The sequence below is a fragment of the Notolabrus celidotus genome, chromosome 17 (assembly GCF_009762535.1).
Source record: "Notolabrus celidotus isolate fNotCel1 chromosome 17, fNotCel1.pri, whole genome shotgun sequence".
NCBI classification, from domain to species: domain Eukaryota; kingdom Metazoa; phylum Chordata; class Actinopteri; order Labriformes; family Labridae; genus Notolabrus; species Notolabrus celidotus.
Window position 1 is genome coordinate 11,810,166 of NC_048288.1, and position 26,787 is coordinate 11,836,952.

Sequence of the window (26,787 nt, forward strand, 5' to 3'; positions counted from 1 at the left end):
TATGTAATATGACTGTTCTGATAGAGCTGTTTTGAAGTATGCTGGGCCAGACATCACTGGATTTTCTGTTTCGGAAAGCGGAAGTAAACAACAACCAAGCTGATATTGAAACTGCTTCTTTAGCATCACTTGTGATTCAAGAAGCGGTTGATATGGAATTTAGTAACTTTCACAACACCTAAAAACCGAGTGCCCCCGTCATATAGAGAAAAGAAAAGCAGCAAAATGTTTGCGCTGTGCATTGTGAGAAATAGTACGCGAGGGAGACTGATCCGCTGCATACTGAAAAATTTCCTCGAATCAGTACATCTGGGTAGTTTTTGCATACTGCAGATTTTGCTCTCGTCCACGTACTGCATACTACATACTGAATTTTGGCCGAATCAGTATGTACTGCTAGTATAGTAGGCGGTTTCAAAAACAGCCACAGAGATTAAGCACACTCTAGGTAACGAGCAACAGGTGTGTACACAGGTGGAACTAACAAGGGTAATCAAGGGAGAGGGAAACACAAAAGGGCTGAACCAGACACACAGAGATGAAGAACTACAAAATAAAACAGGAAACACAATAGACTTGTAGGTGACTAGTGGGCGGGGTTTTGCCTGGGAGTACCTGGCCAGTCTCCAAGGTGTATATAACTTGGGCAGTCAGCTCACTCACTGTCTTTTACAGCCTTGCTGGGATTCTCCACTTGGGAACATGGTTTTGTGTAATTTATTTTCACACCATACAACATGCAAGCACTAATAATAATAATAATAATAATAATAATAATAATACTTTTATTTCTATAGCCCTTTTCAATACAAGTAAAAAAGTGCTTCACAAAAACAGTAAAAACAGATAATAGAAGCAGAGAGGCAATAAAAGCAAATAGACAGCAAAAACAGAGGTAAAACATTAAAAATTAAAACTAATTCATAAAATAAAAGCTTTACTATAAATCTAAATAAATCATCTCTCACTCGCCCAACAACCAACTCACAGATTTACACACACCTTGACCCCTTTGTACAGTTAGCGCTTTCTTTTGTTATAAATGCATAACCTAGCTGACTGTACATTTCCCATCTCTTGTCAAGTCCTGTGAGCCGGGTCATGACAAATTGGGGGCTGGTCTGGGATCTGAACGTGGAACCTCTCGCATAATTTGGGAACCATAAAATAAATAAATGACCTTTCAATGAACAAATATACAAATGTTGTTGATGCACTTCTACAACATATTCCATATTCATTCCATTTAAATTTTATATCATAAATTCACCAATTAAAACAGCTTTGAATTGTGTCAATAATAATTATTACCTAGCTTTCTTAATAATCACCTTGCTGTGTTAAATACTTGATTCTGATGATACAATTTCAGTACTTGCATCAAACATTTTTGCTTACTGACTAAGTGAAAATAAGTTGTACACATTTGAGGCGTTAAAATGTTCATTCTAAATTGAATCTAATCTACATTTAAAGAGTAACCGTCAATCTGATTCAGATCTTTGAATGACATCACATCCAGCAAGGGCACATCATGTCTTGTTTAGCTCAAAGGTTTGGACTTATTGACTCTTGACACTATTATCAACACTTAACTGAGACAAAAGTAATACTTTTTTCTGCCTGATTAAGCATGGCACAGAGTTTACAGTAAAGGCTACGGAGGAATCACTCAGCCGTGAACTATACGTTTGGGCCAGATGGGCTCTTATCCGCCTGAAGTGAAGTTCTACAGAGCAATTTCACCACGTTTAAACGCACGGTTTGTTTTGGCTCAAGGCTGATAGATAATCAATAGGCTATATCTGAGGAGGGAGACCAAGCTTACAGCAAATGTCATGGACACCACAAACACTCAACAGCCCTATAACTGAGAAAATAAGGTCTGCATCAGTGTGTCTGTGTCTGAGGCAAAGAGATGTATGTATTATTGAATCAAAGCTTAAGTATTAATGATGCTTTGGCTCATCAAGTATCATGTTTTTGTCAGTACCTGCCTTAGAACCACAGATGAAGCTATTGTGCTAAAGCCTGCATATTTACATTGCTGATATGTTAATTATGTGCATTGTCCTAAATCAATAATTTCAATACAATTCACATCAGTGACAGAAAAGATCATTTATTGCTTAGCTCCAGACAACTTCTATCATATTGAAGATACTCCCTGCTGAACTGATCTGCTCTCCAGCTCAGTGTTTATTTCCTTTTTTATATCTATTTATCATGAACATTAATTCTGGCATGCAATTCCCCTATATTTATACTTGTATAACATTTCATGGCAGCTTTATTGTACAAATTCAGCCAATTAATGTTTCATCAATACTAATCCATGCACTTAATTATGCTTCACAAAATCAGTTACTTTACTAGTGACTCATAGAGCGGACCAGATTTATTTTGGACAGTTTTTCTGAGTGAAAATTTTGTAATTTAATTAAATCCTCTGTCCACTGATAAATGAAAATTATGCTGTGACTTTAAAGACAGTTGTTGTAAATTGTTCGGAAGCCCTAAGCAGACATGTACGGAAGCCCTTTAAGGCATCAATCAATCTTTATTTGTATAGGGCCAAATTACAACACGTTATCTCAAGTTGTTTTACAAAGATTGCAGCTCCAGACCAGACTCTATGTTTTATTATTAACAAAGATCCAACATCAAGACAGGGTCCCATTTTATAGACAGACTCAGTCTTATCTCTTTTCAATCCACCATGTGCAGAGCACTTTGCAGCAAAGGAAAATCTTCCTTTTAACAGGCAGAAACCTTGAGCAGAACCAGACATATGTTCGACAGCCATCTGCCTTTGACATGTATTTATTCACTGGTTCCCTGTGATAACATGTTTTTTTCAGTATTTTTCTGTGGTGAGGGCTACTGTTGCCTCACAGCAAGGAGGTTTCTGGTTCAAATCCCTACTTAGGCAGGAGCCAATTACATGTGGAATTTGCATGTTCTCTCTGCGAATGCGTGGGTTCCCTCCATCTTCCACCCATAGTCCAGTGACAGGCACGATTGATGGATCTAAATTGTCCGTAGGTGAGTGTGTGCAGGAATGGTTGTTTGCCTCTAAGAGTTAGCCCTGTGATAAGTTAGCAGTCTGTTCAGGGTGTACTAAGCCTCAGATCTAAATTGATTGATAGCAAGAAAATAACTCAAATCTGTTTGTTACTGCTTAAAAACCAGCACAGCTAGTCTTGAGATAAAGATGAGTCCAACAAAACAACTGGAAAGTAAACATGTCACAGAAAAAAGGAGTTATAAATTACCCGGATGCATGTCCCCTTAGGGCTTCCATACAATGGTAAATCATCTACCCATTTGTAAATTGAAATTTTGAGTGCAGGAACTTTTGAGGTGATTAAGTTTAAGTTTAATACTTAACTAAAATAGTTAAAGTTTGAAAGAATTTTAATTCACAGCGTACATTAAAATATATTAAAATCCATGTTTTCCTAAGACTGTTTTGCATCCCTATCACAACACAGAGGTATTTAAGTGAAATATTGTTGCTTACTGTCAGATTTAAGGACAATTTGGACATATTTTGAATGTGAATTTGCACCAGCACTAAGCTGGCATCATTTTATGAAACTTTGGATGATAAGCTCTCAATGCAGGGTTTAATGACACATTCCCTCTGCCACCATAGCTTAAGATTACAGGATTTTACATGTCAAATGAAGTCCATGACCTGAGTTTAACCTCTTCTGAGTGTTTGTATTTGTGAAATGGATGATTGCTGGATAAACCCATTTAAATATCTGGCCTTTTAAATGTGTTTTCATCGGTCATGCACGTCTATCATCCAGGGTCAAGGCTCTCAAATGAGATCTTATCCCATCACAGTAAGAAGTGCAATACAATCACAGCATCACGGGTGGTCCAGCCTATATTTCAGTTTAAATGATGACCATTTTTCTCCATGTGACGTTAATTTAGTCTCAGAAACTCAATAAAACCCTTTTTGATGCTCAATAATTGCGGAGCACATTTTACAAGAAGTCAATTTGAGATTTGCATGAAGAATGGCAGTGTGTCATGGTGGAGGGGTTTTGCAATAAAGAGACAAGCGATTGAAATTGAGATACTTGCGAGCGGTCGCAGCTTTAGCTCAGAAGGCACTCATGCGATAGAAATGAAATATAAATGGGGAAATAATGGAGGTTTATTCCGACAGTTTCATTGAAAACTTTTCCATTGCTGTCACAGTCTCCAAACTTACTTCTCCTGGGACCAAATTTAGATAAGAACATTTCCTCCTGACTAGTTCAAACAGTTAAATGCAACAGCATGATTATCCTCAGTAAAAGATTTAACGCACAAACATTTTTATCGTTTGCAGCAGGGACGTCTTAATGGCAGATAGATGCCTTTTACAGCGGATGATAAATGCCAGGACAGTGAATTGATATTGGACATTCATTATGTCGAAATTACCTTAATTACATTTGTACAGTGCTGGGTGAGTAATGGGTTCACACTCATAAAATACTGGCTGATTTTTTTAGTGTCTGCAAACTCAAAAAAGTCACATGGATAAAGTATTTTACAAAGTTTTAAAGCTGGAGGGGAAGCCAGACGTGGATTAATTATCAATATGTGAATGAGGGGAACAAAGCCAACTGACCTGGAGACAGAGGAGAGAAGCAGTGCCCTGAAGAAAAAGGACTCATATTGTCAGTGCTTTTATCCTACTGTTCCCGCTGATACCAAATCGTGGCTGTCAGCTCTTTAAAATGCTTCTCCGTGTTATCAAACTGAGTCCTGATGCTGCAGTCTTGGATGTTACTCAGCCTGTTTGTGTGTAATGTCAGTCATGCATGCTGTTCTGTTGCCCTGATGAACCCTGAGATACAGTTCTGTTTTTTAAGTTAGAGCAGAATCATGTTTTCAGTTTCTGCATCCACTTTGACAGCTATGATTCTTGAAAATTCAACCATCTATGATCGTGTCCATTAGCTCAGTTTTTTTAGCTCCAGCTCCAGATGAAGACAAATACATAATTAAACACAAGATGTCAGGAGCTGGATGCATGATTCAGCTAACTTATCCAAAGTTGGAAATGCAGCTCTCAACAAATAGCTAAGTATAAAATAAACATCAAATGTTTCATCCACTCCCTGTTTACATTTGCCCACAGTCATAGTGGTGGAAATGTTAGTTCCACATGGAAGATTTCACTGCCTGTCTCTGAAGCAACATCCTCCTAAAAGGGTCCAGTGACATGCATATGGAGACTGCCGTGCTGAAAGAGAATCTAATTTTGAAGGAATGATGAAGTTAGTTTGTGTATGGTCACTTGGCAGATTAAGTCATACCGTGTGTGATATGGAAGAATTCCTTTGTTTGATGAAACTGCACCAAGTTGTTCTCAAAGTATTTTTTTTATAAAATGTTTGAAATTTGAGTGTCCTCCTACTTTACAAAGCATCTACTTTCGCCCTAATGCCATGTTTGGGGTGAGAAGCTAAAATGCTGACATGCTGTTGCCTGATTGTAAATTGATTGCAGATAATCCGTAATTAATGTTTCACCTCTTAAAGACTGACCAGCAACTGAAAGACAATAGGCAGGAACTTACATATAGCATTTAATCCCTTGTTAGCTATTACAAACATTAGCTAGGAGATAACTGAATGCTTTCATTGTTATTTGCTAGTTTTCTACAATAGAACAGGAAGTTAATTCCTAACAAACAGTAACACATTTTTTTCCCCAGCTAACAGTACTGTTAGTTAAAACCCCAGCTTACTGTTGTGTTGGCTATGAAATAGTTTAAGGCCAACATTAGCTGTTGGGTATTTGGTTATTAGATATGTTGTTTCAAGTAAGGGCTAACATTTTGTGAGCAGATAGTAATGGGAAATGAAGACCCTGACTCGAAGCACGGTGTTGTCCATCCTAAAGGGATTCTATTTTACATAACCACCTGTGTATACTATACTGTACATTAACCCACTTATTACCAGGCTAGCAGCTAAAGATACACTCAAGTTGACACTGTGTAAATTGAAAGATGACTGAATTAGTCCCTCAGATTCGACAGTTATTAGCGCTTCCTTAGCAATGGTATTCTTATCAGCGTACTTATGGGTTGAAGTACCATTTAGCATAACATTTTCATTCATGCTACAGTCTAAACAGTAGGGTTTTTTCTAGTAACATTCTTAACAGAGCTAGAAACATAGCAGCACTCATATAAGGTCCTCTTCCTTGTCTTTTCTTCTCAACTCAACCAGTTCTGTGACACTGCCAAGGCCCATAGTGTTTCAGTTTGTGGTGGTCTTGGGTTTGTTTTCTTCAATTTGGTCGATGTCTCTTACGCTCAGCTCTTTGTGTTTTTTAAGATCTCAAGCTAGTTTCTGTGTTTTTGCCTCCTCCGCTAAAAATAGTTTGACAAAAACATTAAAAATAGATTTTGTGTTCTTTACCGGTGCTATCAGAAACTGGCATTCTTGTCACATTGTCAACAGGAAGAGGTGAAATTGTACATAGTATACCCTAGATGTGCTGGACTCCCTTAAATAGATTGATCTGATGTGATCTGGCTGGATTTTTGACTGATCCGAATTTAAGATGTGTTTGTTTTTCACATTAATTAACTCAAAACCTTAAACACAATATAACATTACAATAGCATTGTAGCTCATCTTCCTCTGACAGAGAAAATGTCATATTTGGTTACCTAAGGAAAACATGAATGACAGTATGACCAATAATATTCAGCTTAATCGAAAGTATTGCAAAGTTTATTCAAATGCCTATAAATCTGTTCAGTTTTAATATTTTACATGGGAAATACCCTCAGACAAAGAAACAGCTCCCTGTTTCATCTTCATGTTATGCATAAACCATGTATTCATAGTAATCCCCAAACACATAGTCCTATTTCAATGACATGTTTTTGGGAACACCTCTATAAAATTCAACCCACGCAATCTTTTTCACATCATGTTGTTCATGGCAGCCACCAGTCCCTCAGTACTGTAATTAAACATTCGGGGCTCCAGGCGACACTTTGGCTAGGCTTGTTAAAAAGACGATAAGCCTGGTTGTTGCCATGGTTACCAGGTGTTTTAGATGAAGACCCAGAAATGCTGTGAGGAAGTCAGATGGTGTGAAAAACTGTAGATCACACATGGAACAGAGCAAAAAAAAAAATACAGGCAAATGATGTGACGATGACACACCAAAAGGCTTGGACTCGCAGTTACTTTGGATTATAATGACTGTTTCCTTTTTAGTTACACTCAATAAGATTTAAATGATGAAGAGAATGACTAAATGAAGTGTCAGAAACAGAGTGCAGCAAGAAAATGATCCCACAGAGTACTGAATTATCAAAAGTTAAACAATGTATCACAGCAGGCCTTTGATCAGTCTGAAGAGATTATTGCACATGATGGTAGGCTTCTTTCCGAGGCCTCCCTGATGGTGACTGTAGTTGTACTTGAAATCTCAAATCACTGTACTTCACGTCAAAGAAAGGCAGCAGCGTTTATTTACACGTCACATTTCAAAGGCAATTTAATGTTTTTCGTAAAGGCAAAAGGGTATCAGAATGACTTTCAGAACACCAAGCTATATAAAGAAAAATAAAATCACTTTAAAGTGAAATAAAGCACATAAATTAAATTAAATGGACCTGGAGTGCAGTTACAGTGCAGTTAGAGCAGGCACAGGGGAACAGCAGTTGTTTTTAATTTAGATTTTAAGAGGCTGTGGTTGGGCACATTGGAGTTCACAAGGTAGTTGGTGGAAAAGTTGCTAAAAGCACCTTCACCCTGCTTTTTTTCCAGACTTAAGGTTCTTCCAGCTGACTGATTCTTCAAAATGTAAGGGCCCTTTGGGGTGGAGGAGTCTAAAAAATGTACTTTGGCCCGAGATTATTCATTGATTAAGAAAGCAGAAGCAGTACTTCAAAGTTCAGCCTCACTCTAAATGGAAGCTAACTGGAAGAAAGGGACAAAATAAATGTGCATATTTCTGCCGGTTATTGTTGCAGCATTATCAGCAGGGTTCTGAATGAAGTGGAGATTTCCAACAGTCTTTGCAGGAAGGCGAGGCAAGAGACCATTACAGCAGTTCAGTGAGTTCTTTAGTTGTGCCTTGACATTGCTGCTGCAGCAGATCAGAGACTACATGTATGTAAGCATTAGGATTAGTGATCGACTGATATCATTTTTTTCAATGGCCGACGCTATCGCACCCTTGTTGATTTCTTTTGGTAGTTGTTTAAATACACTAATGTAATAATGTCCATTATTCCCATATTACAATCTAATACTAATACTAAGGGTTATCTTAGCCAGTGACATGTTTCAAATGTATTTTAAATTAATTCCTTACATAGAAAAAACACATTGGTTTATGCTATACATTCAGAGCACGACTTATATTTCTGTTAGAAGCAATAATAAACCGCATTATGTTATATGTAATGACATAATTCCCATTAAACACGAGCCAGTTGCTGTTTTGGATTTGATATGCTTTCATATAGGATGGGAAAAGGGTGTTATCATTTAGGGGGGTGTCAACATTATTCAACAGCAGCCACATTGATTATGCTGCCTGACATCCGCAGATGCTGATTATTTCAAAATTGCCATTAATAGACATTACTAATTGGCCAATCTCTAATCAGGATGTATTTTTCAATCTTTTTTTTTTTGGCTCGCTTTGTAATTATCTTTCCTGTTTTGTCACGATTGTTTTTGTCTACGTGTTGCAATAGAAAAAAACGGGAAAAAAATATTCATGCTTGCTAACATACAAGTGACACTCTTAAAATAGTCTACTTCAAGTCAGTGCCGAATATGTACTCCGCTTTTTTCGTGGGAAATCTGACCGTAATGTAGCAACTAAAATAAGAAGAGACAACAAAACACTGAAAAAGAAGTGTGTTATTATAGTATTCAGAGCATTCGGACAAATCAGTGTTCAAAAGTGACAAGGCCAAAAACTATAACCAGATGGCTGTGATCTTTGGGCACTGATGCAGCACTGCATTAAAAACAAACATGGCTCTGTAGTGGAATTCACTGCATGGGCTCAAAACCACTTCCATAAACCACTGTCTGTGAACACAATTTGTATGGTATAGTTCTGACCTGCACTTGTGAAGGTAAGTGACATAGAGGAAACCATATATAAACATGATCTAGACAGCAACAGCAAATAAGAAGAAATAACCACTGTGGTTGCAGGTAGTCTCATTTCACCATGTAGGTCATTAAGATGCATCTGTATAAGAGTGAGACTATTTTTAGAATCAGTTTAACTCCTACCAGTGCCTTTAACAAGAGGCGCATGAACAGTTTGAATAATAGTGGGTCCCATAATTGAACCACTGGTTATATTGATCCACTTTGATGAAATGAGAATAATTGCAGCACAAATAGCCTCTGCTTTTGAGATTTCTGCCAGCTCAGTAGTTTTCATTTTTGTCATCGTAAAGCTCCAAAACACTATTCACATCTAAAAGTGACTTTTGGGTGAATCGTTTGACTGAATTGTGACTGCCAAATTTCATGCCTTGAGTTTGTCTCTTTTCCAAGCGCACGCTGTGATAAGCACTACTATTGCATCAGACTTGTCAAATTTGTACTAGGCCCAACAGGTTGGTTGTGTAAACCGTTCCAATCTAGATGTGTCGTTACTTAATGATTTACTGAAACATAAAGTCATCACTGGTCACTGGCTCACTAATTATTATAACATTTGTTTTAACAGCTTTTCCTATTTATATAGTTATCTATTTATTACTTGTATTTATCTGATCTTTTCAACTTAACACATTTTTATTTTTACTTTCTACCCTTATTTATTTTATTAATTTGTTGTATTGATTTTATTTTAGTTTTAAGTATTTTTTATGATTTTGCCATTTATTATCTTACCCATCTCTGTTTTCTGTCTGCTCTTTTGTGAAGCACTTAGGGCTGCAGGCTTGTATGTATGAAAGGTCCTATATAAATAAAGTTAAGTTGAGAGTTCCTTATCAGTGGAGCAACTGGTTCCCTGTTTTGATTAATGTCAGTCACACAGTTTTCAGTCTTTGTCTGATTAAAATCCATTTTTTTACATCACATAAATTGCAATTAATCAAATTCTGGATGCAGGAAGATAAATGGAGTTCAGCTGTGTTGTGATGAAAACCCATTTCAACCGTCCCCTAAGATTGTCCATAATGAAATGTTTAAGAAGGGATTAAACCATCACGCATCGTCTCTTTGCAGCCGTTTGCACGTTTTGCCTGATCACAGCAGTTACTGCATGTTGACTAAGGCAGGGAATTTGTCCTCTGGAGGAACACTGGGACTTTATCTTCCTCAGGTGACATATATAGACTGCACGCTGAGCCCATATAACCACTTTGAAGTTTGTAAAAAGAAGGGGCTGAAATTGATGAGTTGAAACAGTCCAAACGCCAAGACTGAGGACAATTAATCCTGCCCCTCTGTTAAAGACGTCTCCTTGATACAATGGAGGTTGCCAAGTCCACCTCTAAAGTCAAGATGTAAGAGTCATGCATACATGCAGACGGAGAAAGCTATGGCTCCTAATTCTGCTCATTAATCACCTGTCTGCCAAACATCCTCCAGAGAAAAGCGCCCCGGTTTCTCCAAGGTAATTACAGCACTTGAAGGAATGCTCTCTGCTGCAAATGCTCATAAGTAGCCATCTTATCCTGCCCTTCCTTTTTTGTCTCCGCCATGGAGCAAATAGCTTCCATGTCCTCTGGAGAAACTTACTCCTCCTCCTCATCTCAAACCCTTTCTGCTGTACCGCTCTTGCTCCTCTTCAGCTTTGTAGTCAGCAGACTTTATTTCTTTTCCTGGGCACACATCCATTTGGCATCCAATGTGGCATAAATAAATTATAGCCTCTAAAATCAATTCCCAGTCCATGATGTAGGCTGTAGGCTTAGTGCTCGCCACCATGCTGGAATTATGCTGGCAGGGATCAAACAGGAGCATACCTCGAGCCCTGGAGACAACGCGCTTTTGGTGTTTAGGAATTTTTCACTGAAAAGCCATTCCGACATTTATTATATGTCATAAGTTTTCAGGAGTAATATTACTTTTACTGTGGAGTCTGATGGAGGTTTTGAGGCATCATTTGTCTCAGGAAGCTGATAGTTTGTCACATGGTATCCTGGTCTGAACCAGTTTTTTCCCCTTTATTCTCAGCTGCATCTGGAAGCTGTCTCTAATTTCTCTACAGAACAATTCTGAGAATCCAAAAATAAATCAAAAAACGGTGGCAAGAGTGACATCTTTGCACATTTATTTTAAAAGACAGAACCACGGCACTGCAGTCACTCATTCTGTAAACTGTGTGTTGATGTCTGAATGAAAGATTTATAACTGTCAGTGGATAGATGATGTGTTTTCGTAAATCTGCTGTAGCTGTTTCATAGCAGAAGTCTCACACTTGCCTAAATCCATCTTTTGAGTGTATTCTCAATGTGGCTCTTTAAAAGCTACACTGTACTAAGTATGATACAAACACTTTGCTAATTCTCTCCTCTTTTTTTACTTTCTGTGTCAACAGATGGAGATGATACAAGAGCCAGATCCTGATGATGAGGGAACCAAAATAAGTGTAAGTTGAAACGCACGTCATGTAACCTTGGTTCTGGTAGCAAGCTGTCGTAACCTCAGTTGGCGATGTTTCATTCGGAGCAAACACAACAGCAGCTGATTTCCCTGAATAATACACCTTCAACCAGAGAAAGGAGCTAATCAGTGGATTTAGAGGCAGTGTATTATTACTGTCAGAGTGGTCCCCTGCCTGCGCACAAATCCCAGGAACTGTTCCGCCCCCTTTTTTTTTCTTCTGTCCTGCCACTTTCTATTCACATTTTGTACCCAGAACACAACGTAGTCGTATTGGAATCCTCAGATACTCTTGTAAATCTCTTGTTAAGAAAAGTGGTAGCGTCTGGGTTAGAATAACCAGGAGACATCTTCAAAAGATATAGTAGAAAGGTATGCTGTTATGTATGGCTCAAGATATAATCCATCCATTTACAGATATAAGAACATGTTTCATGAGCACAGCATTAATACCCAGGTTTTATGAAACCATTTCCTTCAGATCAGAGTAGATGATTTTCAAAATAACCACACACTTGGAATACAAGGTTCACACTTAAGTTATGCTAGCAATCAGACAATTTCCGAATCCATCAGCTAGCATCTCAAGTGGATTCATATCATGGGAGAACATGTAGTTTTTAAAAAGGGGCTTTTATATGTAGTCTCTTTTATTTGCCAAATATATGAAAAGACATCCTGGTCCTTTCCTTGTCTGTGAATTACATCCCCCATTCCAGAAAAGCTGGGAAGCTCTGCATACTGTAAAACACAGAATTTGAAGGTTCATTTAAAGACTATATTTAACTCAAAGTAGTGCAAAGACAACATAGAAAATGTTGAAACTGATACATTTTAATGTTTTATGAAAACTATATACCACTGTGTTGCATCTCCTTCTCTTGAAATAACACCCTGTAATTGTTGGAAACCGAGCAGACTAGTTTCTGTTGTTTTGAAAGTGAAATGACTGGAATAGGATTTCAGCTGCTTAGCAGTCTGGTCTCCTTTTTTCTCGTTTCATGATGCACCAAATGTTTTCAATAGGTGACAAGTCAAGACTGTAGGCAGATCAGTTTAGCACCCGGACTCTTCTACTACTGAGCCATACGTGCAAGGTCTGCCCTGCAAAAGACATTGTCTTGATGGCAGCATATGTTGCTCATAATGTTTAGCATTAACGGTCCCTTCCTTAATATTTAAGCTACTAATGTCATGGGCACCTAAATATCTCCATTCCATCACAGATGGATGCTGGCTTTTGTACGGTGTGCCGATGACAAGCCGGGTGGTCGCTCTTCCTCTTTGAAGAAGAGGATGTAGCAACCTTGACTTCTTAAAAGAGTGTCAAGCAATGATAAGTCAGACCACAGGACAGTTTTCCACTTCACCTCAGTCCATCTAAAATGGGCTCAGGACTAGAGAGGTTGCTGGCTAGATCATGTCTATATATGGTTTCCTCTTTGTCGCTGACCTTCGTAAGTGCAGGTTAAAACCATACCATACAAACTGTGTTCACAAACAGTGGCTCATAGAAGTGATTTCCAATTCATGCAGTGGTTTCCACTACAGAGCCATGTTTGTTTTTTAATACAGTTATGCGTGAGTGCCCAAAGATCACAGCTATCTAGTTATGATTTTTGGCCTTGTCTCTTTTAATAATAATAATTCTAATAATAATAATAATATTAACAATAATAATAACAATAATAATAATAATAACAATAACAATAATAATAATAATAATAATAATAATAATAATAATAATAATAATAATAATAATAATAAAAACAACAATAATAATAATAATCTTTATTTATATTACACTTTTCAAAACAGGGTTACAAAGGGTTTTAAAAATAATTAAAAGAACATTGATTTGTCCAGATAATCTGAAATGTTGCTCACATCAAATTTGACAAACATTATATTCTTTGAACATAATACATGTTCAATTTTAACCTTTGATATGTTGTTTTTGCAAATCATTTTAACTTTTATTATTTATTTTAGAACAGTTCAAACCATCAAATGATGTTATCTTTTTACAAAGCATTCCCAGCTATTTTGGATTCGGTGTTGTATAACTTAAGATTGTAGTTGAAGTATAGAGACACTGCTAGAACATATTGCTATTGCATTTTTTTGTGCAGGTATCTGTTTACAGAGTCCTGAAAAAGCAAAACCATTGTCAGACGATCCAGTCAGTGGGTTCCTGGCTTGCACTATGGTTGATGCAATTTGCTATTCATCTCCACACAGACTGTTTTCCTGCAGACAACAAAAGCTGTCTGAAATGCTGTCTGTAAACAGTATTGGAGTGAAAAATAAAACAGAATGCTCAGGATACCAGAAATCTTTGACATTTCTGCATGCCTGTTGTGATAGTATGGTATAACTTTTGTAACATTTGTCAGTATCCAGATGCCAAGACTGCATAAAGGTCTTAAAGCAGGTATCAGGTGGCATAATGTGTAAAGAGCTCCATCATACCATCAAGTATTATGACACTGTGGTCTCTTTGAATCACTATAACAGACAGTGAAAGTCCAGGGCAACGACATCTCACACAAGCTGCAGATGTCCAGAGTCAGCAAGAATGATGAAGGACTGTACGAGTGCAGGGTGACACGCGCCAACTACGGAGAGATTGTGGAATACAAAGCCCAAGCCTGGCTGAAGGTCAACGCCACGGCCCGGCCAAGACGACCACTGGCGCCTCCCAAGAAGAGCTCCCCGCTGCACCTGACGGACAAGAAGCCCAGAAAGTCCAGCTCATCCATGGGCCAGGACAACATGAGTTCAGACCAGAGGGTGGACTCAACTTCAACCTCTCACACATCCTCCAACACAAATAAACACAACGCTGGCTCAGGTAAGGCCCCCGGGGGGAGAGGGTTGCATAATGAGGGCACCGTGGAACATGAAAAAAGACTCATGCACCATTTTACTCATGTAGCTTTTGCTTCAAGCATAAAGTCTGGTGGCTAGAGGGCTTTTTAAGTGCACAATACATTATATTTAGAAGGGGCCTTGAATAGATTTACTGGGGACTTTGGAAAGTGTTGTATTGGGTGCAGAATACCCCAGTCACTGCAAGGTGATTTATGAATATGGTAGAATCTATTCAAGAATGCAAAATAGAACCACAGTAAGGGATTTTGGGGGAAAATTAAAAGGATTTGTAATGTTTAGAAAAGTATGCAAAAGCTAGTTGAGGTCTAAATAATATGGTATAAGGGACATTTTTACAGCATAATTTGACTGTCCTTGTTAGCCTAGCCACTGTGCTATGTAGCTATATGTGTATATAATTCAAAAGCCAATGCTGTTTATAAGTATTCCTGTAGTGAAAAAATTTAACTCTCTTTGAGATTAATTCATACAAACACATTGGTCTTAATTCCTGCTTTGATATAAGGATAAGGATATAATCAGCTTCAACATCTCCGTGGATCCAAATTTGAGTGACGGGAAAACCCCTTGGTTGTTTTGCGATACCATTTTGAAGTGCTTAAACATGTTACAATACACCACTCCGAATTCCTTGTATATGAAAACCTACATGCTTCTGATTCTGATCAGCTTCAAGTCAATCGTTAGCCTTCAGCATTTTCCTGATGCCCAGCTTTTCTAATCTCTTAACTAATCCTCTGAGATGTGTCTTTAAATTGATTCTTAAGGCTTTACTGTTACCGTTAAAGGCACTACATGGTCAGGCCCTCAGCCATATTTGAGTAGCTCTCAGGGTCCTCGGGCAGGCCTCCTCTGGTGATACTTAAACTTCCCGTTTTACCAAGAGTCTTCTTGCTGCAGGCTCCTCAGCTCTGGAACTACCTGACTCAGCAAACCAGCCCTAAATGTTGCTTATTTTTAATATTTTACTACCACATTAATTACTTTCCTTTACATCGTTTATAATTTGCTTAAGTCATTATTATAATAATTTTTTTCCATTGGTAGAATTTGAATATCTTCCCAGAGTTGCAGTTCAGAGTATCAACAATGACTCCACCCATGCAGGGACAATGTGAATCAGAGGATGAAAGCAACACATGTAGCTTTACCTTGGATTTGTTCCATTCCTCACATAAAACAATGCCTTTGAAATGCTTTGACATATGCGTTAATAACACAGAGCTGCTTCCCACACTGGCTTTAAGTTATTATTTTTATTGAACTTGAGCAAATGTAATTCATGAGATATACTGCGTGATGTTGCCATCACTGAATTCTAATACCCGTCCGTAATTACATTCAGCAAATTGCTAAAAGAATATCAATGCTACCTTTGTCCTTCATGAGCACAGGGAGGCTGAAATCCTCGGAGATGTGTGCAGTGCATGTAACACCTATTGAGTCGTCTTGGCAAGTGCAAACATCATCATCCTTTGCAAGAAATGGAAAACGTGCAGACCAAGCAAGGGGAGGATGATTTTACTCTCTCATTGCTCTGGAGGTCAGCAGTGCTCCTGGAGGATTTCCTCCAGAGGAGTGAATAAAATTCACCTTTAAGGAATCTCTTAAAGAAGTGACGATACACAACATTACAGTATATAATTGTGATGGGACTTGCAGCTCTTTTTAGTGATCCACATTATCTAGCTCAGCTCTTTGACTCCCGAACACGGCTCCCATTTTGTTTTTTATAAAATCACTCATGTGCATGAATGTTTTGACCTATGATTGATATGTGTGTATAAAACATCACTCCCAGATAAACCCTGGTTTTCATTTTTAGCATAATCATTGCCCCTCTCTCTGCATCTTATTGGTCACATGGCACAGCACTCAGTCAGAGTATGGCATGCCGAAGACCGTCCCTTTATTCTGTCGTGTATTGAATAACAGAAAAAGGGGAGGGGAACAAAACTTGCTCTCAAATGGGAGCTGGCTTATATTGTTCTCGTTACTAAATCTGAAGGCTTTGAATTGGCTTCATTTTCTTTACGTATGCATATAAGCGGTACTCCTCTATTATCATTACTTGTTTTGTGTGTTTTGTACGGTCAGTGTCAGCAGATCGTTAGTATTACATTCTGAATTTTTAACAATCATGCCAACATAGCTGTCATCTCCATTTTATCTCAGATTTTCCTTGTTTATCCAACACTGTAGAGACATGCCAGTCTGCCTCAATTTTAATTAGTAATTTGTTGATCCAGCAAAAACAGACAAGTGAGTGTCATGTAACTTCCACGAAAGGACCCACGCATCACATAGTGCGCCATGGGTAATGTGTTTTAGGTGCTATTATGAACAGCCATGGGAAACCGTAACATAGAGAGGACATAAAAAAGTACTGACAGCTTATGAGAAGTCCAGGTTCTCAGAAAGAGATGAGGTATGCCAAGGGGTTACATTTGGAGTTGGCAGGACTGCAAACTAGTGATGGGAGGTTAGGCTCTTTTCAAAGATTCTGCTCCCTTAGAGGAGCCAGCTCTTACGGCTCCCTAATGGCTCTTCATGTAGTGTCACTCAGAGCCTTTTATTTCAGCCTAATTTAGCAATTATGAATAGTCTGTGTGTTGGTAAGCAATTTTTCATTCAGTGTTTTCATATATAATTTTTTTATTATTTAAATATTTTTTTCTCTTGTTTTTATTATTTTCTTCCCTTTAAAAAATTAAAATTAAAAATCGAAATGTAGAAAGATGCTGCTTCTTTTTCGGTTTTCGCTAATTTCTAAACTTTTTCCCAACGCTCTTGTATTTAAATCCAGCTCCGCCAACTCTCTGTCACTCTGTGTACCTGGCCTGTACCACTACACCCGCTGTCTTTGTGTGAGTGTCTGCACTCCTGCTTCCGTTTTCCATGAGCAGTGATATTTACATCAGTACAATAATAGAGATAATAGAGATAAATTAACGTAAGTTGTAGTTAACAATTACACCGCTCATTGTCACTGTTGTTAATTCACAATGTAGACCAACCAACACCTCATAATGCTTTGTCCTATTTTACATAACTTAGCATTGCTGTCAGTTGGTTAACAGGAGTTAAAAGCAGGCATAAGCCGAATCAGTGCTGTAGCTACACCCCATTGCAGAAAGAGCTTTTCACTGATTTGCTAACGTCATATTTGCAATAACATTTTGCTTGGTTTGGACGAGGATTCTAATAGTTCAGATGAACCTTATGTTCTTATTGGTCAACTGAACAATAACACAACTTAAGTTACAAACTATCTACCGCTTAATGGATTGAACACCCGAATGCAAAATTCATGCAGATCTGGTGCGACAGGCCACAGATCTATACCTGTTATTTACTGTTAATCATTCACATGTAGACTATATGATATATTCATATGTTTTGCATGTGCATGGAGTTGAATACATGTAGTAAAATGTTGCATACTACACCTTTTTCATAGTTCCTCATATGTTTTTTCACGCCAGCACACTAAAGATTTCAGCAAACACAGTCTCACATGGTTTTCAATTAGCTGCAGTACAAATCCATATATTGGAGCCTCACTTTCCCCTTTGGTGGCTTACTGTGAATTTACCTTCATTAACTTCTGCATTATTTTCAATTCCCCGACTATAAAACTGTTATAATTGTACCGCTCCTCTCCATCTACAAATGCCAATCATTTTCCACTTGGTCAGACAGTTCAAACACAAACTTGGCCTTGCTCTGCGCCCAGATAGCCCTCTGCACCCTGAAGCAAAACACAGAAAGATATTACTTGTCACTGAATGGAGGTAAAAAAGTTGAATAATCCCCGGGGCTGCAGAGTTGGAGATTACGAGGCAGCCAAATTATGCTGACAACTGTGTTGCAGTGAGTCCTGCGCACGGTGTGTCTGACACTGATAAATGCCTCTCCGTGGCTGCTGAGGCAGCCTCAGCCACCCTCTCTGAGCGGCAGAGAGGTGTTACGGCTGAAGGCGGCTGAGTTCTATTACTCCCGCTCAGGTTGGAGGCAGATGAGCAACAATAGGTAAATGGGTTGAGATGAAATTAAACCTGGGCAAGTGCAGATATTTCCCTTTTCCGCATTGCTGCATCTGTAAACAACGAGGCACTTTCCAGATGGGGGGAATGTGACTGTGACTGGTGGAGCGGCTGCAGCAGCAGCAGCAGAGTGGTTTGTTCACAGCTACTCCCCACCAGTGTGTCAGCTGCTGTTAGATCACAGATCGGCCTGCATCGTTCCTGGCAGTGTTGTTCTCTCAAAGCTCAGAGGTGAACGGAGCTGAATGGAAAAAAAAAAAAAAAGTCCCGTAAGCCAGACTTGTCCCCCACCCCTGAGGCCAGCCTGTTCCTGCATGGGAGAAAAACAAATATGGACTCAGCTTGATTGCATAAGCATTCATCCAAACGAAAAATCACTGACCTTGTTTTTAAGAACCACCATATTTTTTTAAACTGCCTCGACTGCATATGTCTAAGGAAAGAACACCAATGAGTCATCGCTCCAGTAGGTGGTTAGGAACAGCACGACTGCTGTTCATGGTTGCGTTCATATTGCTCAAGCAGTCACACGCAATGTCAATGTGTCATTTCAGGTTCATGTGGATGCCTCTGTGGATCCTTACTTCTTCACACTGTTGTCCTCTGGGTGCATGTAAATCTGGCTAATGTCTGTGAGTGCTCAGTGGAGAGAAAGCCCACTTCTGAGATTCCCACAAGCGTCACAGTAAATGTGGTAAATTATTTTCATGCCCAATGAGTCTGCAAAGTGGCATTTTGTGTCCAAACAAACAGAAGTAACTAAACAGGAACAGCACTAACACAGACTGAAAGAGTAAAACCAACCGTTTCTATCAGCATTATCGGTCGAAAATTAATTAACTGAAAAACTACATATTGCCCTAATGCTATCAGAATCCTTTTTCTGTATCAGTGTTCAAAGTGGTTTTGTGTGCAACATCAATCAGATTTTTTCCTTTTGATGGAGAAACGGGGGATTACATGTGGACAATCGGATTTGGACAAGAATTCATACCTGAACCTTTTTGGAAGTGTGATAAGAAAATAAGTTTCTCTTGTGGCGAGCTCAAAAATGTCGCATTGAATTTTCTTGAATGGTGCAATGCATAAAATGTGAAGTCCTACACTTACAACAAAGATTCATACTACTTATAACTGAAAAGAAACAGCCCAAGTCTATTAATCACTATAGTATATTTTGTCATTATATTTTTATTGAAATTAGGTCAAAGCAACACTATGCTTCTGTAATAGGATTTTAAAGGCACAGCGTGTAGTATTTAGCAGCATTTAGCAGAACAGACTTAGTAGAAATTGAATTTACATTCATAACATGTTTAATAACCTGAATATGATTCGTGCTTTGTTTTTTTGAATTAGCCATTTCAATTTCCATAAGGAGTGGTTCCCCTTCTACTGAGGCAGCCATCTTGGACCACCATGTTTCTAAAGTAGCATATGGATAAACCAGTAAGGGCTATACAGGAGTTTGTATTTAGTGGGTGGCCACTGATGGCCAGAAGAAGAAAAGAAGAGTGGGTCTTGTTTTGCACAAGATAATGTGTATTGATCAGATTTTTGTTTGGATAGCTAAAACTTGCTTAACGAATTGGAGCTTATACTTAAAATGTGTCACAGGAGCTTCATGTCATTGAAGGCCATCGTCACTTCACCAATGGGAGGAGTGACAAAGGATATGTTTAGGTTTAGAATAGGACAGTTAGATATCACTTAATTTTCCTTTTTTTTTGAATATATTAATGTATTGATTTTTGAACACTTAGTGCTGGAGACACAAAACATTGTGATACAGAACATTCGCTCTAGCCCTTAAATTTACAAAAAGTTCACCCTGGTACAGTTGGGTCTGGGCTACTGAGGGCACCATGCCCTCTTCCAGACTAACCCCTGAAGAGTGAGAGTCTATTGGTACGATTACATGTGTGTGGAATGCCATTAAACAAACAGGACTAACAAAACAAAAGCTAGGGATACAGCTACAGAAAAGCAAAACTCTTAACATAAAGTATCTTTGGTAATTGGTAGGTTAATATTAGATAGTGAATGATCTCAGAAATGTCATAAGTTGTTTTTCATAATTTTCCATTTTTTTTTTAAACATGCTGTACCTTTAACAAATAATTGTATTAACAAATAATTTTTATTCCATGATTGGATTTTACTTGTTTCCCTTGTGTTTAATTTATAGGATTGGGAAGAAAACAAATGTTTTAATTTAGCATAAGATAAAAAAAACAACAAAATTGTAACCTGATATTTCTGAATAGATTAAAAATCTCAAGACTATGACTAATTAGCTGTATAGGTTCATAGGGTGCATCTCAAAGCTCTAAACGTCCATCCTCGCGTCTCTTCCTTGTGTCTTAGTCCCGCCCACTAGAGATGTGAGGAGATAAAACCAGAGGAGAGAGGAGATTTGTATTTAGAGAAATGAGACGTCCTCTCCTCCGGAGCGTCACGTGAAGCGATGTCAGTTTTGTGATGACGGCTTTAACAGCTGTTTGTGTCTGCACACATGTTCACTGTAATAACTCTGATAAATATAAACAGTAACAGAGCTCTGTCTCTGTGTTTACCTGTTTAACACACACATGCACATGAAGAGAATCTGCCCTCTGTGTATTCTGTCCTGAAGCATCACGGATCGATTCACCGGTAAAATGCTTCATTATTAAATTATTTATTACTTTAAGGGAAAATAGAAACCATGCAACTCTTTTCAAACCCCGTGCTCATTAATGATCAGCCTCATATGAAACTTTATTAACCTGACAGGAAATATAACAAGTGTTTTTACTAATAGACAAACTTTACTGTCAGACTTTTATTCTCTTAATGAAGAAAACAAGAACAAACAGGGAAACTAACATGAGGAATAACTGATCATTGATATATATTCTATCAATGATGTTAGACTCTATTACTCTATTTCATTAGACAGTGAATCTGACAAAAACAATCAGATATAACATCCATCCTCTGTTATATTGAATTTATGATTTTGCGTTCAGTATTTTGTGTTTAAAACTCACATCAAACACTTTTTAATCTCAGCTCATCACACACAGACTGTTTAGAAACTGATGTGTGTTTATGATCTGTTTCAGGGCACCCTTAGTGACTGTTTTAAGGTCCGTCTTTTCTCTGTTATTAAACTCAGCTGATGTTAAGTTTCGGTTAAGGCCGAGCCGCTGCAGCGTCCAATCGGTGAGTGATATTCGATAAGGGAGCATGTCTGTCAGAGAAAAGACTTCCGCAAAGTCTGCTCTCGTGTTTCCTTGATTATCCCTCCTCGGATCAGTCTCCTCGCTCCTCTCTCATCCAGTAGCGGTTAGAGCTTTGGGACGCAAGTTGAAATGGCGCGTCAGTAACTACTTCCTGTTTGGCCGAGGAGCGAGGAGACTGCAGTTTAGAGCTTTGAGATGCACCCATAATGTAGAATACATGCATGCTGACAAACCACTTTTTTGAAAGTCTTTAACATTGCGTAAGAAAAAAAAAAATGTTTCTAAGTAAGACAGTCATCAAAAGTCATCACTCCTGCCTACGTATTCAGTTATATTTAACCATGGTCATTTAGCCAGGGCTTTAAATGGGAAATATGTGTCCATACTCCTCTAATTCACTTGTTGGCAGGTGTAACATGTGACCAGTATCAGTGAATCACAAAATACATTTATTGAAAAGAAAACACATTAGTGTGTCACACAAACAAAAAACCTCTGCATCTCCCTGCTTTTCCATCAGGTTATATGGAATATATTTACAGCAAAGGTGCAAAGAAGTCACCAGGCTTTCACTCGAGGACTCTACAGAAGAGAATCACACATTAGAAATGACACTTAGAGGGGAGGACAGGGGCGCCAAAAAATCCCATTCACAGAAGGCCTCAGAATACCATGCTTGGTAAACAGACGATCTTGCGATGAGTGAAAGACTGAACCAGCCTTATATACTGCAGACAGAGTAGGTAGCTTGATTGCAGATGAGCAGCAGGTGAGTTAGTCCACGCCCAGCTCTAGGTGGACAGAGAAGACATAGGCTGTTTCCGAAACGGCCTGCTACATACTACTTACTAGTAGGCAGTAGGTATTGCCCACTACATACTGCGTTTGAATTTAGTATGTAGTATGACTGTTCTGTTCGATCTGTCATGCAGCATACTGAGCCAGACTTCTCTGGATTTCCGGTTTCGGAAAGCGGAAGTAAACAATGGCGAAGCCGATAAATAAAATGCTTATTTAGCATCCATTTATGATTTAAAAAGTTAGGAAGTGGTTTATATGTCATTTTATAACTTTCACAGCACCCAAAAACGGATTTCCTCCCGTCCAAAATTGAGGAAAAAGAAAAAGCAGAACGAGCGCTATGCATTATGGGAAACAGTACGCGAGGCAGACTGGTCCGATGCATACTGAGATATTTTCCCGAATCAGTAGACATCCGGGGAGTTTTGGCATACTGCAGATTTTGCTCTTTTTCACATACTACTTAATACATTCTGAATTTTGGACATATCAGTACGTACTGCTAGTATAGTAGGCCATTTCGGAAACAGCCATACAAGACACACAAACACACAGGGGAAAGGGAAACCAAGGAATAAAAGGGAGGGAAAGAGACTAGGAAGCTCACAGGGATGGAGTTAGCTGTGGATGTGGTGATAAATTCAGAGAGGGAATCACACAGCGAGGGAAATTAATTCAGACAGTATGGATGTAAACAAACAAATAATATAATCAAGAGAGAAATCTTGAATCTTACTGTCCTGCATGATATGCATCAGAGAGGCTCCAGCAGGTCTTGTGATCAGCTGTTTGGCTTGATTGGTTTAATGCTTCCAATGCCATCTCATCAGACAAATGAGGGTCATGAAACTCCCACGTAAGGACTTGAGCATCGCGTAGTGTGCCATAGGTAATGCATTAAGGTGTCATTATTAATCGCCAAGAGGAAAAGAACAGGAAAGGATACCGGCAGCTGGCAAGAAGTGCTGGCACGCCACAGAAGTCTCAGTAGTGGCATGCCGGAGCGTACCAGCCCACTTAAAAGGCTAAATTTACCATTAAAAATAAGGTACATACCATATATCTGCAAATATAAATTACTCATAAGCAAGCTGTTCCTTTAGCATATTAATCAGCAGCATGTTCTGCATGTCAGTTCTGGCTTCATGGTGTGTGAAATGATCACAGTCATGTCGGCTAAAAGACACAAAACCGCAGCTACGATCCTTTCAGATATGGTGGATTGTAATCTCGGAGCTGTAGCGTTACACACCAGGCTTTGTTATCTCATTTACCCTCTAACACAGATGAACAGTCAAGCTTTCAGGTAATGACATCCAGTTGTATTTAACCAGCCGCTCAGCCAGAATTGCGGTCACGGCTGAGGCAGCCAGGCTGTCAGTTAGAGGGTGTATCAGTCTACAAGCAAATCAGACGGTGAGTTTTATAACACAGCTACCAGGCAAGTAAGCATGCGAGTCAAAGAGACAGTCAGCTAGCCAGCCAGCCGCCCAGGGATCAGTAGGAATAGATGGAACTGGCACTAAGCCAGTTTGAGCTCCCTGTAGAGGTGCTGTGGTGATTCACCTCCCTGCCTCGCTGAACCTGACGGCCTTGCTGGCCTTGAATTGATATTCCACATCACCATTTCAGCGAGCCAAACACATTTTGGCAAAAATGTAAGAGTGTTGTGTTAGGTTAAGTAGAACAAAATGAAGAGTATTCAGTGTGGGTCTATTCTATCCCAGCATGCACAGAGGAAGCCTGAAAAGGTCTCTTCTAGCTCTGATGGATACTGTCGCTCATTATGCCCGCAGATAAGTCTGTCTAGTCCTTCACACTGTGAAGAAGAGCCAGGAAAGAACGTGGAAAAACACAAATTCAGATGCAACATTCAGCTCCTAACCCCTGAGATATGATATCAAAGTCAGACATCTCTAAATTATATCTGCTATGGAAACTTATCTTTGAGTTTCCACTGCTTAGCTGTAAATAAATCCAGAATGACTTGCAAAGGCATCGTCAGACAAACTATGACAGGAAATGGGTGGAGATGCTTTTAGCTAGAGTCATGGAGAAATGAAATAATGCAACCTTTGACCAAATAAAGAGGTATTTTTTTGTGTATTATGCTGCATTCCTGGAATCTTTTATGTTTGCTCTGCAATTAAAATGCAAGGTAGTGTACAAAAACAATAATGCACAAATGTTCCTCCTTTGTTGTTTGCTAAAAATAGCACAAGAGCACAGCCAGTACTTTTACCTTTCCTATACTCGCTGGCAAGGTTAGCTTCCAATTTAAAATCTGTGCACACACACCAAAAAGAATGTGTTTGATTTATAAATGCAAATAATAGTAATACTGTTGTTTGCTGATGGTGTAATGGTAAAATCGGTTCCTTTGTGGTCAACTGCCCGAGACGCCCCATCTCTTGACCCCTCATCAAGACACTAGGACCTAGTGTCTTGATTTTAAAACACAATGGGACCCATTGTGTTTTAAATTGTGACGTAAATTGTGACCCTGAACCCTCCTTGATGAATAAACAATCCCATCCTGGTGCAGATACCTACAACAGACAAAGGGTGTGAAAGGGTGTGAAACACACCTTAGGGACCCCGCCCTGATGTAGATACCTGCAACAGACAAAGAGTGTGAAACACACCTTGGGGGACGGTTCTCAGGTATAAATGTTCAAGCTTTCCCCATGTTCGAGGTCTTTCTTCATTCCAACCGCTCGGGTGTTGACTGACCTTTTCCTTGCAAAGAGAATAAAACCTTGTCGGCCGGCAGAAGTCTCTATTTCATTATTCACCAGTAACGGGAAGTAACGGCAAAAACTTCCACAACAATGGCTTGTTTTTATATTCAGTACCATGGTAAGAATTGGAACACCCTGAAACCAGATGCATGCTCAGGTTATGTGGTAGGACTCCAAATGAGTCTGCTAGTTCAGTTAAAGGTCAACTTTGGTTTATTATAACTTGAATCTTATTTCATTAAGTTAGAAGTTTCAAACTTTCAGATGCCTCTCAAGGGGGGCGTGGGAGAGATGAAAGTCGATGCAAGGGGAGAGACTTCAGGAGAGACGGTGCAAGGAAAAAGGCACAGGTGCATTCTGGTGCTCCGAAAGGAAGAGGAAGTTAATAACTGAAGTTAACTGTAGGAGTATTAATAAACAGTTCATGGTGGAAATAAAGCCAGTCATGAAACCCTTAGTGCCAAAAGGGTCAAATTTGTATCAGTAGCCATTAGGTCTCTGGGTGCTGATTCTGGCTAGCGGTTAAATAGCATGCCCTGTTCATAGAGGCTACCGACCTCAACACATGTGGCTCCAGTTTGATTCGAACCTGCTGCCCTTTACCGCATGCCATTCCCACTCTCTCCTCCAGTTTCCGACACTATCCCTCTAAATAAAGGCATAAAAAAGCCACAAAAAGTAAACAAAAAAACCCTCAAAAACAGGGCTCAATTATCTCACTAAGTACTCACACACACTGAAAAGCGGGGACAGTCATATGCTGCTATTTAATGTGAGCTGGGTGGCAGTGGTCTGCAGTGCCGCAAGGGAACACTGAGAGAAGCTCACGAAGAGTTATACTCTAGAGAGACAACAAGCCACAGGAATAGCTCAACATGTGTTCAGTATGCCAAAACAGATGGTCACTAGTTTTCATTAAACTTTAACAAACTGGATGAAATAGTGCCCTTATTGGGGGCTTCTTTCACTGGCAGATTAATCCACATTTGGGGTTGTGGAGACTATTTCTGGCAGCAGGATTGTATTTGTGGGACTTGGGAAAAATTAATTACAGAAGGTGCTGTGCTTCGGACATAGTTCTAGTTAGCAGGACATGGACATCAATGGTATTAGTTTTTCCTGGGTATACCGGCAATGAGATATAGACTAAATGTAAGAATAATAACACTAACATAGGATTCATTCACTCTTAAAGGTCCCCAAATATGTTTAGCTCTTGATAACATGTCCTAGATATCTTTTAAGCAAGGTTTAGAATTCAGTTGAAAAAGCAGCATATTCAGCCTCTCAGTTTGTAACCTCAATATCTATTGAATGATCTAAGTGGGTGGGGATGATGCAATATTGAGGGTCTGAGCTGAATGGCTAGCTCAATGTTGTCTTAGGGTGAAGAGCACAGACAGATGCCAACAGATGTAGAGGTAGAAACACACCAACATACTTG

General features: G+C 39.0%; 1 protein-coding gene across 1 annotated transcript in view; it reads left to right on the top strand.

Moving 5' to 3' along the window:
* The window catches only part of vstm2a (V-set and transmembrane domain containing 2A), a 95,039-nt gene that overhangs the window by 60,422 nt on the left and 7,830 nt on the right, over positions 1 to 26,787 (top strand). The window contains exons 3-4 of the mRNA XM_034706038.1: positions 11,569 to 11,619; positions 14,151 to 14,487. Of these exons, the coding sequence (XP_034561929.1) occupies positions 11,569 to 11,619; positions 14,151 to 14,487 (388 nt within the window). The remainder of the gene's footprint in view (positions 1 to 11,568; positions 11,620 to 14,150; positions 14,488 to 26,787) is intronic.